At 35.4% G+C, this 13,594-nt stretch overlaps 1 protein-coding gene across 1 annotated transcript; it reads left to right on the forward strand.

Moving 5' to 3' along the window:
- The first annotated feature begins 6,086 nt into the window (after positions 1–6,086).
- LOC115995196 (histone H3.3) lies at positions 6,087–7,846 on the forward strand. The gene is made up of 5 exons (XM_031119658.1): positions 6,087–6,190; positions 6,744–6,815; positions 6,918–6,994; positions 7,089–7,179; positions 7,272–7,846. The coding sequence occupies exons 2-5, from the start codon at positions 6,744–6,746 to the stop codon at positions 7,440–7,442; spliced, it is 411 nt and encodes a 136-aa protein (XP_030975518.1). The 5' UTR covers positions 6,087–6,190; the 3' UTR covers positions 7,443–7,846.
- The last annotated feature ends 5,748 nt before the right edge of the window (positions 7,847–13,594 follow it).

The following is a 13,594-nucleotide window of genomic DNA, read 5'->3' on the forward strand; positions in this document are numbered from 1 at the left end:
GTTGTTACAAATTTTCTGGAAGAAGTTGCTGACAAGGATGTTAACGTATCTAATAATATATTAAATTATTAAAGAGTACCTTCTTCAGAATTTGAGCTACTTTTGTATACCATTTTATGGGCCTGGCTTTCATCTTCTTATAATTCTTGATTTATTAATGGGCTCAACTAGATTGGTGTAGCCACGCTGGAGTGTCTTATTCAGACAAAAACGTTTCAGTTCCAAAAAAAATAATACTGGCAACCACGTTTCTGCAGAGAGTAACATTAGGACCGCAATTTTTTTCATAATTTGTTCAAATAGTAAGGTGTGAGTGGTGGAGTTATGGACCTACAATTTTTACTCCACCTTCACAACTTGCTAGGTGAGCAAGTTGTGGTCTAGGAATTTTCCTTACGCAAAGGTTAAAGAAAGGATTCAAATAAGATGCAACGAGCCCAAGCAATGTGATCTATTAATAAAGTATTCAATAATTCATATGGACTCCTTGATTTCCCTATCTACCTCTCTCTCCATCTCTTTTAGGACATTTTATCTTTTCATTTCTAAACGCAAACTCGTGTGGTTTAGATTTTTAACTTGATTATTGTATTTACTATTTTCTCCTTTTTGTAAAAAAGTTACGGACTCATATGTCTTGGGACATATTGCAACTAAAATCAATGCCATCAACACTCTGAGACTGAGACAGTAAGAAGCCGATCCTAATTTAAGCCAACCCTGGTTCTTACACAATTAAAAACTAGAGCAGCCAATGACCAATTATGAATCACATCGTCCCTCTTGTCAATTGCAACTTGGAAAAATGGGAGCCATTCTCATTGTGTAGCCCAAATATATGTGCTCTTCTAGGTTTCCAACTATAAAGCCTGTCATATGCCCAACTAAATTTTGAGGAGTATAGAAGTGTCATTAGTGAGACAATTTTTTCAAAATAACCAAATCCCTCAAACATTTTCATTAGTTAGCAAGATTTTGAAACTATTTAGCAATCTAACAAATCGAGTCTGTTAGACTCGATTTTGCTCTTTGAAATCGAGTGAGGTGGAGTCGATTTTTCAGTTGGAAATCGAGTGTCTCACACTTGAATTTCATACTCGAGAGTGAAACACTTGAGTTCCATAGTAGAAACACCAACCCAGTGCAAGGCGGAAACAAACTTCTCAAATCTCCCTACAGCAGCAAACCGACGCCTTTTGATCTTCAGCAAAAACAACAAACCCAAACCCAGGCGAATCCAAAGGGACACCATATTTCCGAGAGTTGAGAGAATACTTTTTGGTTTGTGAAGGTTCTGAGAAGCGGCAGCAAGGCTCTTCTCATCATTTGGTTTTCACGTTTGGTTTCCTTCATCTCTATGTTTTTCTTGTCTGGGTCTTTTGATTTGGTTTCCTCCAGCTCTATGTTTTCTTGTTCTCTGGTCTGATGAAATTCGTAGTCTGGTAGGGAAATCAAGTTGTGGAGAGTTGAGTTCCAAGGAACTCGACCTCTTCACACTCGATTTAGCACAACAAAATCGAGTTTTCTACACTCAATTTGTTAGATTGCTAAATAGTTTTAAAACCTTGCTAACTAATGAAATTGTTTGAGGGATTTGGTTATTTTTTATTTTTTTTAAAATCTCATTGGTGAAGCTTCCAAAAAAAGTAAATATATGATTTTCGCCTTAAGAAGTATAAAATGGAAATAATTTTTAGGGGTGTAGATTATGCAACCAACCGTACATGATAATATGATGGAAAATGCTAGAATCACAACTTTTTCATATAGCAAATTGTGGCAAAAGTTGTAATCCTAGCATTACTCTAATTCGATCACTTTTAACAAATCTGGAGCAGGAGCACCGACACACACCTTTCCACACTATTTTTACAGGGAAAAAAAAATCAAAACAAACTCCATTTATGATAATATGGTCCCATATACGGCACACATTTTCCTCATAGTCGTTGAAGGAAAAATATGATCAAAGCCCATTTCCGGAGTTTTTGTGCAATGTCAACTTGGTGGGGGGCCAAATTTAAACTCGGGCCAATCCATGTAACTCATATAAGGCAAAAGTAAATCCCACTCTCTGCGCAGTTGGTTGGTCGAATAAAAACTTCGTAACATGGCATTTAAGCATAGAAAGTCAAACCTGTTGGCTTAATTCGACAGGTTACTTTGACAATCAAATTAGTGGTTAAACTGTCGATAGTGTTTAGTTTAACTGACCTTCGTTTATGTTTCTAACAGAGAATTCCAAGGTAAATTCTCCACTCTCCCAACTATTTAATAAGCTACTAGCCTACTGCAAAGAAGCGGTTAAACTTAAAAGTCCCGTATGTTTTTGAAAAGCAAAGTTATGACAATATTTTTTTATTGTTTTTAATTGCTAATTTAAAAAAAAAAAACTATTTTGACATGTGATAATAACATTATATACTATATTAGCTTTATCATACGCGTTTTGTGCAAGCGGTAAGGCTTTTTTCTTTTTTTTTTTAGTGTCATAATTTTTCACTCATTATAAATTAAGGTTTACACATTTTTCTACAAAAAATTGTACATTTAAAATTACTAATACGACCAAAAGTGTCATAAGACTAACTACAAAAAAGAGCATTAAAACAACATTGAAATCATAAGTCATGTAATTTGTTTAAATAATATACATGGATAGTTTATAATTTTTAACATAACGGATTAGAAAAGATATTTCCAAACAAGTTTGGAGCCAAATTTTATCCATTTTAGAATTTCAAGTGACTCACTAATTATTAAGGTAGTTTTGATGATATTTGTAATTTTTTTTTTTTTTTTTTGTCTTTTACATTAAAATTTGAAGTAATGTGTGCATCACGTGTATATTACTAGTTCACATGGACATACTATTGCTAGAGTATAAATTGACTACAAGCCACCGATAGGTTATCAAGGGGTCAATCTCAATGCTCTAGGTTTATATAAAGACCTTTTGATTTCTGTCCAATCTTCACCCATTAAATCCTTTCTTGAACATATTATGGGTCTGTTTGGATATAGCTAAAAATTAAAAACAATGTAATAAAATAATTTTTAACTGTGTGAATAGTACAGTGAAACCCATTTTTAATGGAAAAAAATTGTTGAAAAGTGATGATTGTGGGTTCCGTGAATAGTGCACGGGTGCAATGTTCACGGGAAAAGTCAACATTCACGACTATTAAAAAATAAATAAAGGAGAGAGAGAGAAAAATGCGACGCGGAAACGTAGGAAACGCGAAATCCAAACCACACCTATATTCACAAGTAATATTTCATTCATAATGCCCCAGGAGGGGTGGCCCAACGGTGTGGGATCCCGTGTGCATACTCATGGTCCCATGTTCGAGTCATGGCGGGTACCATGTGGGGGGGGATTTTCATGGCATGCATTGCGCCCCACACTCTGGCTCTCTTGGGGTGCTAGGGTGAGGTTTGTGGCGCCCCGGTCATAGTAGTTATGGCTCAATCCAACATTCCCTAACGGGAGGTGCCCCTATTAGGTCACGCCCTGGGGGGTAAGTCACATATGGTCGCCCCCACCCCCTCCCCCCCCCTTTTCAATTATCAAAAAAAAAAAAATTTCATTCATAACAATTTTACAAACAAATCCTAGGTGACAATTTATTATTGATTTTAATATGGGTCCACTATTGACATTACCTTTTTACTCACTAGTAATAGTTTACGACATAAGATTTGTTGAGAAAATATTATGAATGTAACATTTTTCTTTATTTACACATGACTAAAAAAACATGCATGTTACATGATGTTTAGTTTTGATAATCGATATTATTATTAGTTTTGACGTAAGTGTTAATTAGGTTATTGCGATTTATTCAAAATTAACTTATAAATATTAGGCTTGTGGAAAACAAATGTTCATATTTTCTTTAAAATCTATTAGATATAATCATATTATTATATGCATATAGTTTTTTTTAGCATTTCGATCAATAATTTTGAAATGCTATTATCACCTTCTGCATATTATATGATTAAATTTCATTATGCTTTAACAAATGGTATGATTTGTTATAAACCTAATTCTTGAAAGGTTAATTGTTTATATCATAAGGTCATGGATCAAAGCAATACAATATTTTTTTTTTTTTTTTTTTGAGAAAAAGGATCAAACTAATACTTATGTCAAAGATGCAGGGTGATATTAAAAAAAGAAAAAAAAAAGAAAGAGAATTGCATGCAGCAATGTTTTTTTTTTTTTTTTTTTTTTAATATTTTTAAAACCACTCTAAAGTGGCTAGCCAAAATTGGAAGCTTAAAAGCATTCGATTGGCCATTCGATTAGTTCAACTAAGACTAGGCTATCCTAATTACCTTACTATCTCAACAAATAAATAAAAAAGGCTATCCTAGCCAACAAAGGGGTTAAGTGTATTGGGCAAGCTTGCAAATAGAAGGGCGGCACATGTTAACCGTTTGATTTGTTTGTGAATAATAATTAAAATAATGAAAATATAGAGAGTCATATACAATTGGAAGTGAAAATTGAATTAATAAAAGGGTAAAACTAATAAAAATTATCGCATTTGATTAAAAAAAAACACGAAGATACAATTAAAATACATTGTGTATTTTTTTTTTTAGGGTTTATTTGGATAGATTGTTGCCAAACTTTGTGGTTTTTCAAATTTGTGTCATGAAAATTTACAAATCGTGTGATTATGAAAAAGTATCGAGAAGTTACTTTTTCTAAAATGAGAAAATCTACCATTTAAGAATACAGATGTGACTGAAACACTTAATAAGACTTTTATAGAATAAGAAAAATAATTACATTAGCCATTGTTTTTATTTTTTTTATTTTTTTTTAAATTTATAGGAAGACAATTACATTAACCATTAAATCACAAATATGGTTATTTCTTTTTTCAAATACAAGATAAAAATAGTAAAAACTAGATTTTTGGATTAAATTTTATCTTTTTGGACTGTCCCCTTTTAAATGCTTCAAAGAGAATCCTAACTTCTACGCACTAAGAGTACAAAAGAGGTCAAATTATCCTTTTTTTTACAATCTCCCATTTTCACTACCGCGTATTTTTGGTGCGGTGGTCACTTCACAAGTTAAGTGCTTATGAGGTGTGGGGGTAAAGGTCATGATTCAAATCTCCAGGAGAGAGTTTCATACACATATACATTTAGATTAAGTTAGAGTAGAAATTCTATCTTGTAAAAAAAAAAAAAAAAAACTACCATTTTCACGTGAGAGAGATTAAAAATATTGACATCCATTGCTATCGTCTAATAATATCTCTATCACCTCCCAATTTAATAAATTCTTTAAAAAAACAAAAAGTTATTGCAAAATAATTTGGGTAAATTACAACTTACCCACTTGTAGTTTGGCCAAAATTTAAGTTTGATTGACATTTCACTCAACTGAGGTTTGATTGAAATTTAAATTGCCTACCTGGAGTTTGAAATTTCATGATGCAAGTGTTCCATTGGATTCTTTTTGAACTTATATAATCTTGTCTTTTTATTTTTTTTTTTTATGTTTTTGGAGGAGAGAAACATAAAAATAGAGCAAAATTGCATATTTAGCCATATTTTTAACAAAAGTGGATTATAAAACTTTAACTGGGCTAACCTCGAGTGGGTAAAGTGTCAAATTTCAAATCACAGGTAGGCAATTTAAATTTTGACCAAACCACGGGTAGGTAAGTTGTAATTTGTCCAAATAATTTTTAAAAATTTCTAGCAAGGCCTGGGCCCGGAGGTGCTTCCTGAAATTCCAAACAATCAAAGGGCTAATTAGCAAAATGTAAGCCACGTAGGACCACGTATCAAAAACGCATTAACCTTCCTAATTAAACTCCCAATTAAACCGCAACTAATACCAAATTGATAAAAAAGTTTAAGTTGCTTCCACCAATAGGAATCGAATATTAACATCTCACGATCCGCGACATCACTCCAAAACAGCATCCTCACCGTCCAAACGGGTCGAGAAAACACAACTTGTGGCGCTCTCTGCCGTCCGATATTGAACAGAGAAAACACACGGATACTAAATTCCAACCGTCCGATCATAAACTCACACGCTATATATAGTTCCCAACCTCTAGACGTTTCAAATCTTTGGTTGTTTCGTAGAGAAAAAGAGAGAGAGAGAGCGAAACGCAGAGAGCCGAAGAGAAAGAGAGGGAAGCTAAGAGAGGTAATTATTATTTTATTTTTTGTTTTCAATTTTTGAATTTAGGGTTTTAAGTTCTGTGTTTAGTTTGAATGGAAATTTAGGGCAAATTTCTATAGGTTCTGATTCTTTTACGTTTCTTTTCTTGTTTCGCGGTTATTATATTTGAATTCTAGGGTTTTGAAATAGTTTGATTTTGAAAGGTATAGGGCTTTTGATGATTCTTTAATCTGTTGGTGTTTATGAGGTTTTAATCTTGTTGGATTTTTGTTTGATTTGCTTAATTTTTGAGATCTGGTTTGCTTTTTGATTTTGTTTGTTTGCCATGAAAATATTCGATAAAGTTTCGTAGATCTGTTTTCTTTGGCTATTTCACTCAATTTGGGATTTGTGAGGACTAAATTCTGACCGAAACAAAGAAAATATTATATTGCTTTGTGAGAACTCAGAACGCATGGAAATTATAGAACTTTCTTTCTCTTTTTTCTTGGTTACTAAATGGAGAGAGAGGGACAACATTCAATTCAAAATTGTGGTTTTGATTTTAAAATTTTTGTTTTTGGTTTGACTTGCACAGATGGCCCGTACCAAGCAAACTGCTCGTAAGTCCACTGGAGGAAAGGCTCCCAGGAAGCAACTCGCTACCAAGGTGTGTAATTTGTTGCTTTTGAAATTAACATTCTTGCTCTTTCTCTGTGATTATTGGTAATCTGAATTGTAACGTTTTTTTTTTTTCTTTTTTGATTCACAGGCTGCCCGTAAGTCTGCACCCACCACCGGTGGAGTCAAGAAGCCCCATCGTTACCGCCCTGGTACTGTTGCTCTTCGGTGAGTCTCTTAGTTCATCTCTTATGTATAAGAAATTTGCTTTGTTTGTTGTGATATTTTGTTTGCCTAATATGTGTTTGTCAAAATGTCACAGTGAAATCCGTAAGTATCAGAAGAGTACTGAGCTCCTGATCAGGAAGCTGCCCTTCCAGAGGCTTGTTCGTGAAATTGCTCAGGACTTCAAGGTAATGTCTTTACCGAGTTGTGTTGTTGTTTGTGTTGATATGGTATTTTGGTTTTGGGTTCTAACTTCGTAGTTTGTTTTGTGTTTTTGCAGACTGATCTGCGTTTCCAGAGTCACGCTGTGTTGGCTCTTCAGGAGGCTGCTGAGGCTTACCTTGTAGGTCTGTTTGAGGACACTAACCTGTGTGCCATCCATGCCAAGCGTGTTACCATTATGCCCAAGGATATCCAGCTGGCTAGGAGGATCAGGGGTGAGCGTGCTTAAGCTCAAAGTCATATGAATGAAAAATTGTGGAGGGGAAGAAATTGTGGCTGCGCACGGTGGACCGAATTGAATATGATGGGGTTTTTTTTGGAAAGGGTGGTGTCTTTTGGAATGTTATCTGTTAGGTAGCAGCTAGGTAGGTCTAGAAGAAGTATTTTGAGTTTTTTTTAGTTGGATATATGGAATTGTTTAACAGGCGAATAGACCTTTATATGTTAATCAATGCCTGGGTTTGGTGGTGTGCTGTCATGGGTTGTTTTGTTTAATGGGAATGGTGGAATCTTAAAAGGGGTGTTGTTCTGTCAATCTTATTTTTTGTTTTTGTGGACGTGTGCGGTCACATTGATGGTGTTGTTGAACAAACTTATATTTCATCTAATCGTAGTTTAGTTTGTTAATTCTTATGATTTGGTATTTGCTTTGGTTTCATTTGTTTATTTTTTATATCGTGGATGAAAATTAAAGATGACAATCATCTGTTATGCAACGAAGGATGAGAGTACATGGTTGATTATTATCATTATTATTTTGTTGAATGGTTCAAGTGTTTCCGTTTGTACTTTGTACTCATCTGCGAGCAGTGTCGGGAATCAACTAGTGGTCTTCTCTACTGCATGGCCTATGTGAGTAATGGCGGTACTGCTGTTTCGGGCAGGTGTTTGGATTATTATTATGTGCTTGTGGATAAGCACGCTTCTAAAGGTGGAAAAGAAGTGGAAGTCTTTTTTGTTTGGCTTCGTAATGGGTGGTGATCGTGGGTGGAGGTATTGGTCTGTGTCACGATGTGGACAGATAAATGGAGGGTGTAAGAGTAGATAGATGTGGCTGCGCAATTGTTGCATAGGTTGTCCGATTGAATGTAACTGCTTTTTTAAGGAATCCCTCGAGATCTGACGTTACTTAGAGGTCCATTACCCCTAAAAATTATTCCCCGTTTACACAAGTTGGTGGACATCGGCCTGGCCGGACTTGTGTAGGCTTGGGCCAGCTTTTATGCTATCAAATGTGCCGTCCCTTAAAGAGTTAAAAACAAAGAGTCATTGTGTTATAGGGTCAAATTTTTCACTTAGTTTTTTGCTTGTGGATTATATAGGGACATACACACAGCATATACTATGTTTACTGAGAACCCACCTTCACCTTTTATTACTCAAGTACGGAGGAAATCCTTTTACAAGCCTGGAGAAATACACTAAGAATGCGTTTGGATTGGGATGAAAACTTCTGCGTTTGCGTTTTGTTTTGTTTTTGTTTTGTTTTGTTTTTTTTTTTTTTCACGCGTTTTTGAGCGTTTTGAGTGTTGCGGTTACTGTTTATGCACTGTTTAATGAGCAGTAGCGGCAAACTTTGACTTTTCAAATTTTTTGGACCAATCACAGCACATCGTGTACTGTTCATGAACCCACAAATTTCACTTTTCAGCAACTTTTTTATTAAAAATGGGTCCCACGATACTATTCACACATTTAAAAATTATTTCGCTACAGTGTTTTTCAGTTTTTAGTTTCAGTTTTCAGTTTTCAGCTGTATTCAAACGGACCCTAAATTTTCTTAGGGTCAATTCTGTCACTTGCAGTTCGACTTAGGACACTTTCAACTAATGTTGTTTTGGTTTGCTCTCTACGTTTCTAGTTCCTACCTAGTAGGCTTGAACATCAAGAAAGCTAGAAGCTACTTCGTTTGCCCAATAACTACTCTTGCACGTTAGCACATTCACAACCCATTTCTTAGCCGGTCATGGGGCTTTTGCCCATCACACAGCAGTCCACACAACATGTTTCCCACATTTTGAGAGGCTCGGCCTGTGCCTAAGTCTTCCCCCATCAACAATACAACCCACACATGTCCATATGCAGCACGCCAAGTAATTGCCATCAGTCCACTAGCATTTGTCCATGCATCAACCAGCACCCACCAGCCCAATGCCTTGCACATAGCATTTGATCATCATAGCAGCCCAGCCCTGCCTTGCACTCAAGCCACCCATGCCATGCACCACCAAATAGGGTTAGCACCACCTGTTGCTGCTCGTCATTAAAACCAACTCTGCCCACCATGGCCCTCCTCTGCCATGGCCTTGGGGCATTATGTGGAGTAAGGTGCCTCCACATGCTACCCCTTCATCCTACTCATCGATCCAACTCTAGTAGGGAGACTAGGCAATTTAGGGGTGTGTGCGGTTCAGTTGGCTTGGTTTTTTCTCAAATTTATCACCGAATCGATAGAGATCGGTTTTCTCATAATTAAAACCGATACATACTGCTTAGGGTCGGTTTTCCGACACAACGGTACAATTTTTTGTGGTCGATTTAATCGGTTTGGTTGGGTTAGAAACATTTTTTTTTAGACAACACAAACACAAAACTAAAAACTAAAAACAACATCACAAATAATTTTTCACAACCAACCTGCCATACACAAAAACATATTCCAACTCATACTGATACAAATTATACTCAATTAGGAAATCGGTCCAACAATGAGAAAGCCAATACAATGAGAAAACCCCAAATTTAATTTATTAACTAAATAAAATAAATAAATAAATGAAAGCAAGAGTAAAAGGTATAATTCACAGGTGCCAAAAATCAAATTGCTGAAAAATGCTAGAAACAAAAAACATTAGACAGATCATAGTTCACAAATGGACTTGGACGGTTGGACTCAAAGTGAGAGAGAATCTTTAAAATGGCAAGGTGAGAGATGGAGTTATCGGCGGAGTGGTTGGCGGCAGCGAGGTGGTGAGCCAGTGACTGGTGAGGCAGTCAGAGAGAGACATGTCAAACAACGATTCAAGGAGAGCTAGCACCCAGCAAAGTCGAGAGGTGAAAGAGAGACTGAGAGAGTTAAGAAGGAAGGTCTGAGAAAATAATGAATTTATACCTAGGGAGTTAGGGTTAGGGTTGTGCACAAAATGACGCCGTTTTCATGTTTAAAAATAATAATAATAAAAAAAACTAAGTGAAATAACGCCGTTTTGTTAAAAAAATAAAGAGAAAAACTATGGTAAACGACGTCGTTCCGAGGGATATGTATATATAGCAGATTTATTGATCGATTCGGTGCAAGAATCGATTTTAGATTTGCTTTCCGACTTTTGTACCACACCGGCATTGGAACTGGGGTTCCCCTCCGTTCACCGGACTCGACTCCATCGGTCGGCTTCAGCGACAGTGCGGTATTGTCGGTGCCAGTCGGTTGGGTCGGCTACGGTCCAGTTGTGCACACCCCTACTGGGCATGTCCCCTCAAAGAGCCCTTAGGAGCATTATTAATTTGGCATGGGGAGCTATAAGTGTGTTGAGAAAACATGAAACCAAGTGACTAGCCCAATGCTACCCAAGCACCCACATTTCTCATGTCATCATTAGCAACAAGTAAAGCTCCTAACACATTGGTACCTTTGTTGAGTTTATATTGATTATTTTTTTGGGTGTGTAGCTATTGAGTTTATATATATATTATGACATGACAACTGTGTTTTAATTAAAAAAAATTACTAACCCATAACAATATGCCATTGGTCCGTTTTGTTGAGTGGTAAGTTTCGGCAAAATTTGCCAAACAGAACAATTCTGGAAAATTATTAGGCGAATGGCATGCGTTCAAACTTAATTAGTAAGTTGGACTCTTTTTAGAAGTTGATTTTAACAAACTTGACTTCCAGGCAAAATCAAACCCCCCCCCCCCCCCCACGGCAAGTATATAAGTCTGACGTGGATTAAAAAAAATGAAAAAGGCCACGTGGAAGCCGAGTTTATTGAACTCGACTTCCAGCTTAGGTTAACAAAGAGGAAAAGTCACGTAGAGCGCTGAAAGTCAAGTATAGTATACTCGACTTCCAGGCTAGTACACCCACCACCTACCCCACCTATCTCAGTTATGCGAGGACGGTAATTTTTTTTTTAAATGTAACTTGAGTATAGCAAACTAGAGTTCCAATTAATTTTACACCAACCTCAACCGTCTCAGATATAAACTCTTTGATAAATTGATAACACTTTTCATCTAACTCACTTAACTCTCACTTCCCCCAGCTCTCTCCCATGCCCAAACTCTCCCTTTCACACACATTGATCATTCTACAAATTAAAAAGTGTTTCTTCTTCTTCAATTTGTAGGTAAATATTCAAACCTTTTTATTTTTATTTTTTTGGTTAGACCTGGCTAATATATATACTCACCTTTTCATTTGGTAGATATATATATACACATACCACTTTTATATTGTTGATGAGTAATGTGTTGTTTGTAATAGTAATTTATCATCATCATCATTATTATTATTGTTTTTTGCAAATGTTATTTGTGCTCTATAATGGGTTGTTATTTGAAATATGCAATGGGTTTTTCTTTGTAATGTGTTGTTATTTATAATGCGAATGAATGGGTAACATGTTATTTATTTGCAATGTGTTGTAATGTGTAATGGTTTTTTAGTTGTAAGGTATAACGAATATTAATTTTTTAAGGTTAGCGACCATGTACAAATTTGTTTGAGTTTAAAAATTTGTTTATAATTGTTTGGTGGAATATACAATGTTATCTTTATATTTGCCTTGAGGCAATATTTTGTAGTTCATATCGAATAAAGGTGTTATATTCGTCACTAATTTTTAGTAAACTTATTTGACTTATAGGCTTGTAATGAGTTCGATTGATTTATACCTATATTATGGTGGGGAGCCCTGTAGTGATGTGACTTATGGAGTGACATATGAAGGGTCTGGTAAAAAGTTAGAGATTATTCAACTAAAAAAATGGTGGGAGATCAATTTGAAGAAGTTGAAAAAGAAAATTATGAAAGAGCTGGATTTTGACCGTCGGTTGCATGACATAAAAATTATATATACACATACCACTTTTATATTGTTAATGAGTAATGTGTTGTTTGTAATAGTAATTTATCATCATCATCATTATTATTATTGTTTTTTGTAAATGTTATTTGTGCTTTGTAATGGGTTGTTATTTGAAATATGCAATGAGTTTTTTTTTGTAACGTGTTGTTATGTATAATGCGAATGAATGGGTAACATGTTATTTATTTGCAATGTGTTGTAATGTGTAATGGTTTGTTAGTTGTAAGGTGTAACGAATATTAATTTTTTAAGGTTAGCGACCATGTACAAATTTGTTTGAGTTTAAAAATTTGTTTATAATTGTTTGGTGGACTATACAATGTTATCTTTATATTTGCCTTGAGGCAATATTTTGTAGTTCATATCAAATAAAGGTGTTATATTCGTCACTAACTTTTAGTAAACTTATTTGACTTATAGGCTTGTAATGGGTTCGATTGATTTATACCTATATTATGGTGGGGAGCCCTGCAGTGATGTGACTTATGAAGTGACATATGAAGGGCCTGGTAAAAAGTTAGAGATTATTCAGCTAAAAAAACGGTGGGAGATCAATTTGAAGAAGTTGAAAAAGAAAATTATGAAAGAGCTGGATTTTGACCGTCGGTTGCATGACATAAAAATTATATATCATGCTCCTCATGCAGTGTTCAGTGACCGTATTGTCCTTACGCCTATTGAAATAGAAGGAGACAAGTATGTTAAGATTATGTTTGATAGGATAAACTCTACGCTCCAGTTAAAAGTTGCCGAGTTGTATATAAGTGTGGAGCCTCGTATAGAAGTTGGCGGTGAAGATGTGTAACAAACAACTTTGGAGGGTCGTGGAGGGAGGAATTCCAATCATTACATACGGATAGTAATCCGACTCTTACCCCGTGTACCACAGTTGGGGGTTTTACACCATTATGCCAAGAGACACCAACTCTAATGGAGGTTTGCAGATCTAGTTATCAACAAGAATGTATTCAATCTTTAGGAAGGGAAGACGAAGACGATGTTAATCATGGTAGAGATGAGTATGAAGAGATGATTGGGAGAGATGACTTTCACGAGAATATTATAAACTATGAAAATGTTGACAATGTCTGTCATGATGTTGTGGATGATCATGATGATGATGCTATAGAGTTTCAAGATGATATAGGCGATGATATAGGTGTGCAGCCTGCAGTCATCAAGCCATTTCATAATGAAATACACTTGATAAATAAGCAACCCATTTCATAATAATCATCAAGCCATATTCTGATAATGAACTAATTATTATGTAGAAAAAGCTCAGATTGAT

This window comes from Quercus lobata, chromosome 6 (assembly GCF_001633185.2).
Source record: "Quercus lobata isolate SW786 chromosome 6, ValleyOak3.0 Primary Assembly, whole genome shotgun sequence".
NCBI lineage: Eukaryota > Viridiplantae > Streptophyta > Magnoliopsida > Fagales > Fagaceae > Quercus > Quercus lobata.

What these genes read in the sequence shown, in the direction of transcription:
- LOC115995196 (XM_031119658.1), top strand. Translation starts at nt 6,744, where the DNA reads ATGGCCCGTACCAAGCAAACTGCTCGTAAGTCCACTGGAGGAAAGGCT. An exon ending in GGAAGCAACTCGCTACCAAG is followed by an intron (nt 6,816 to 6,917) that starts GTGTGTAATTTG and finishes TTTGATTCACAG; the next exon opens with GCTGCCCGTAAGTCTGCACC. An exon ending in AAATTGCTCAGGACTTCAAG is followed by an intron (nt 7,180 to 7,271) that starts GTAATGTCTTTA and finishes GTGTTTTTGCAG; the next exon opens with ACTGATCTGCGTTTCCAGAG.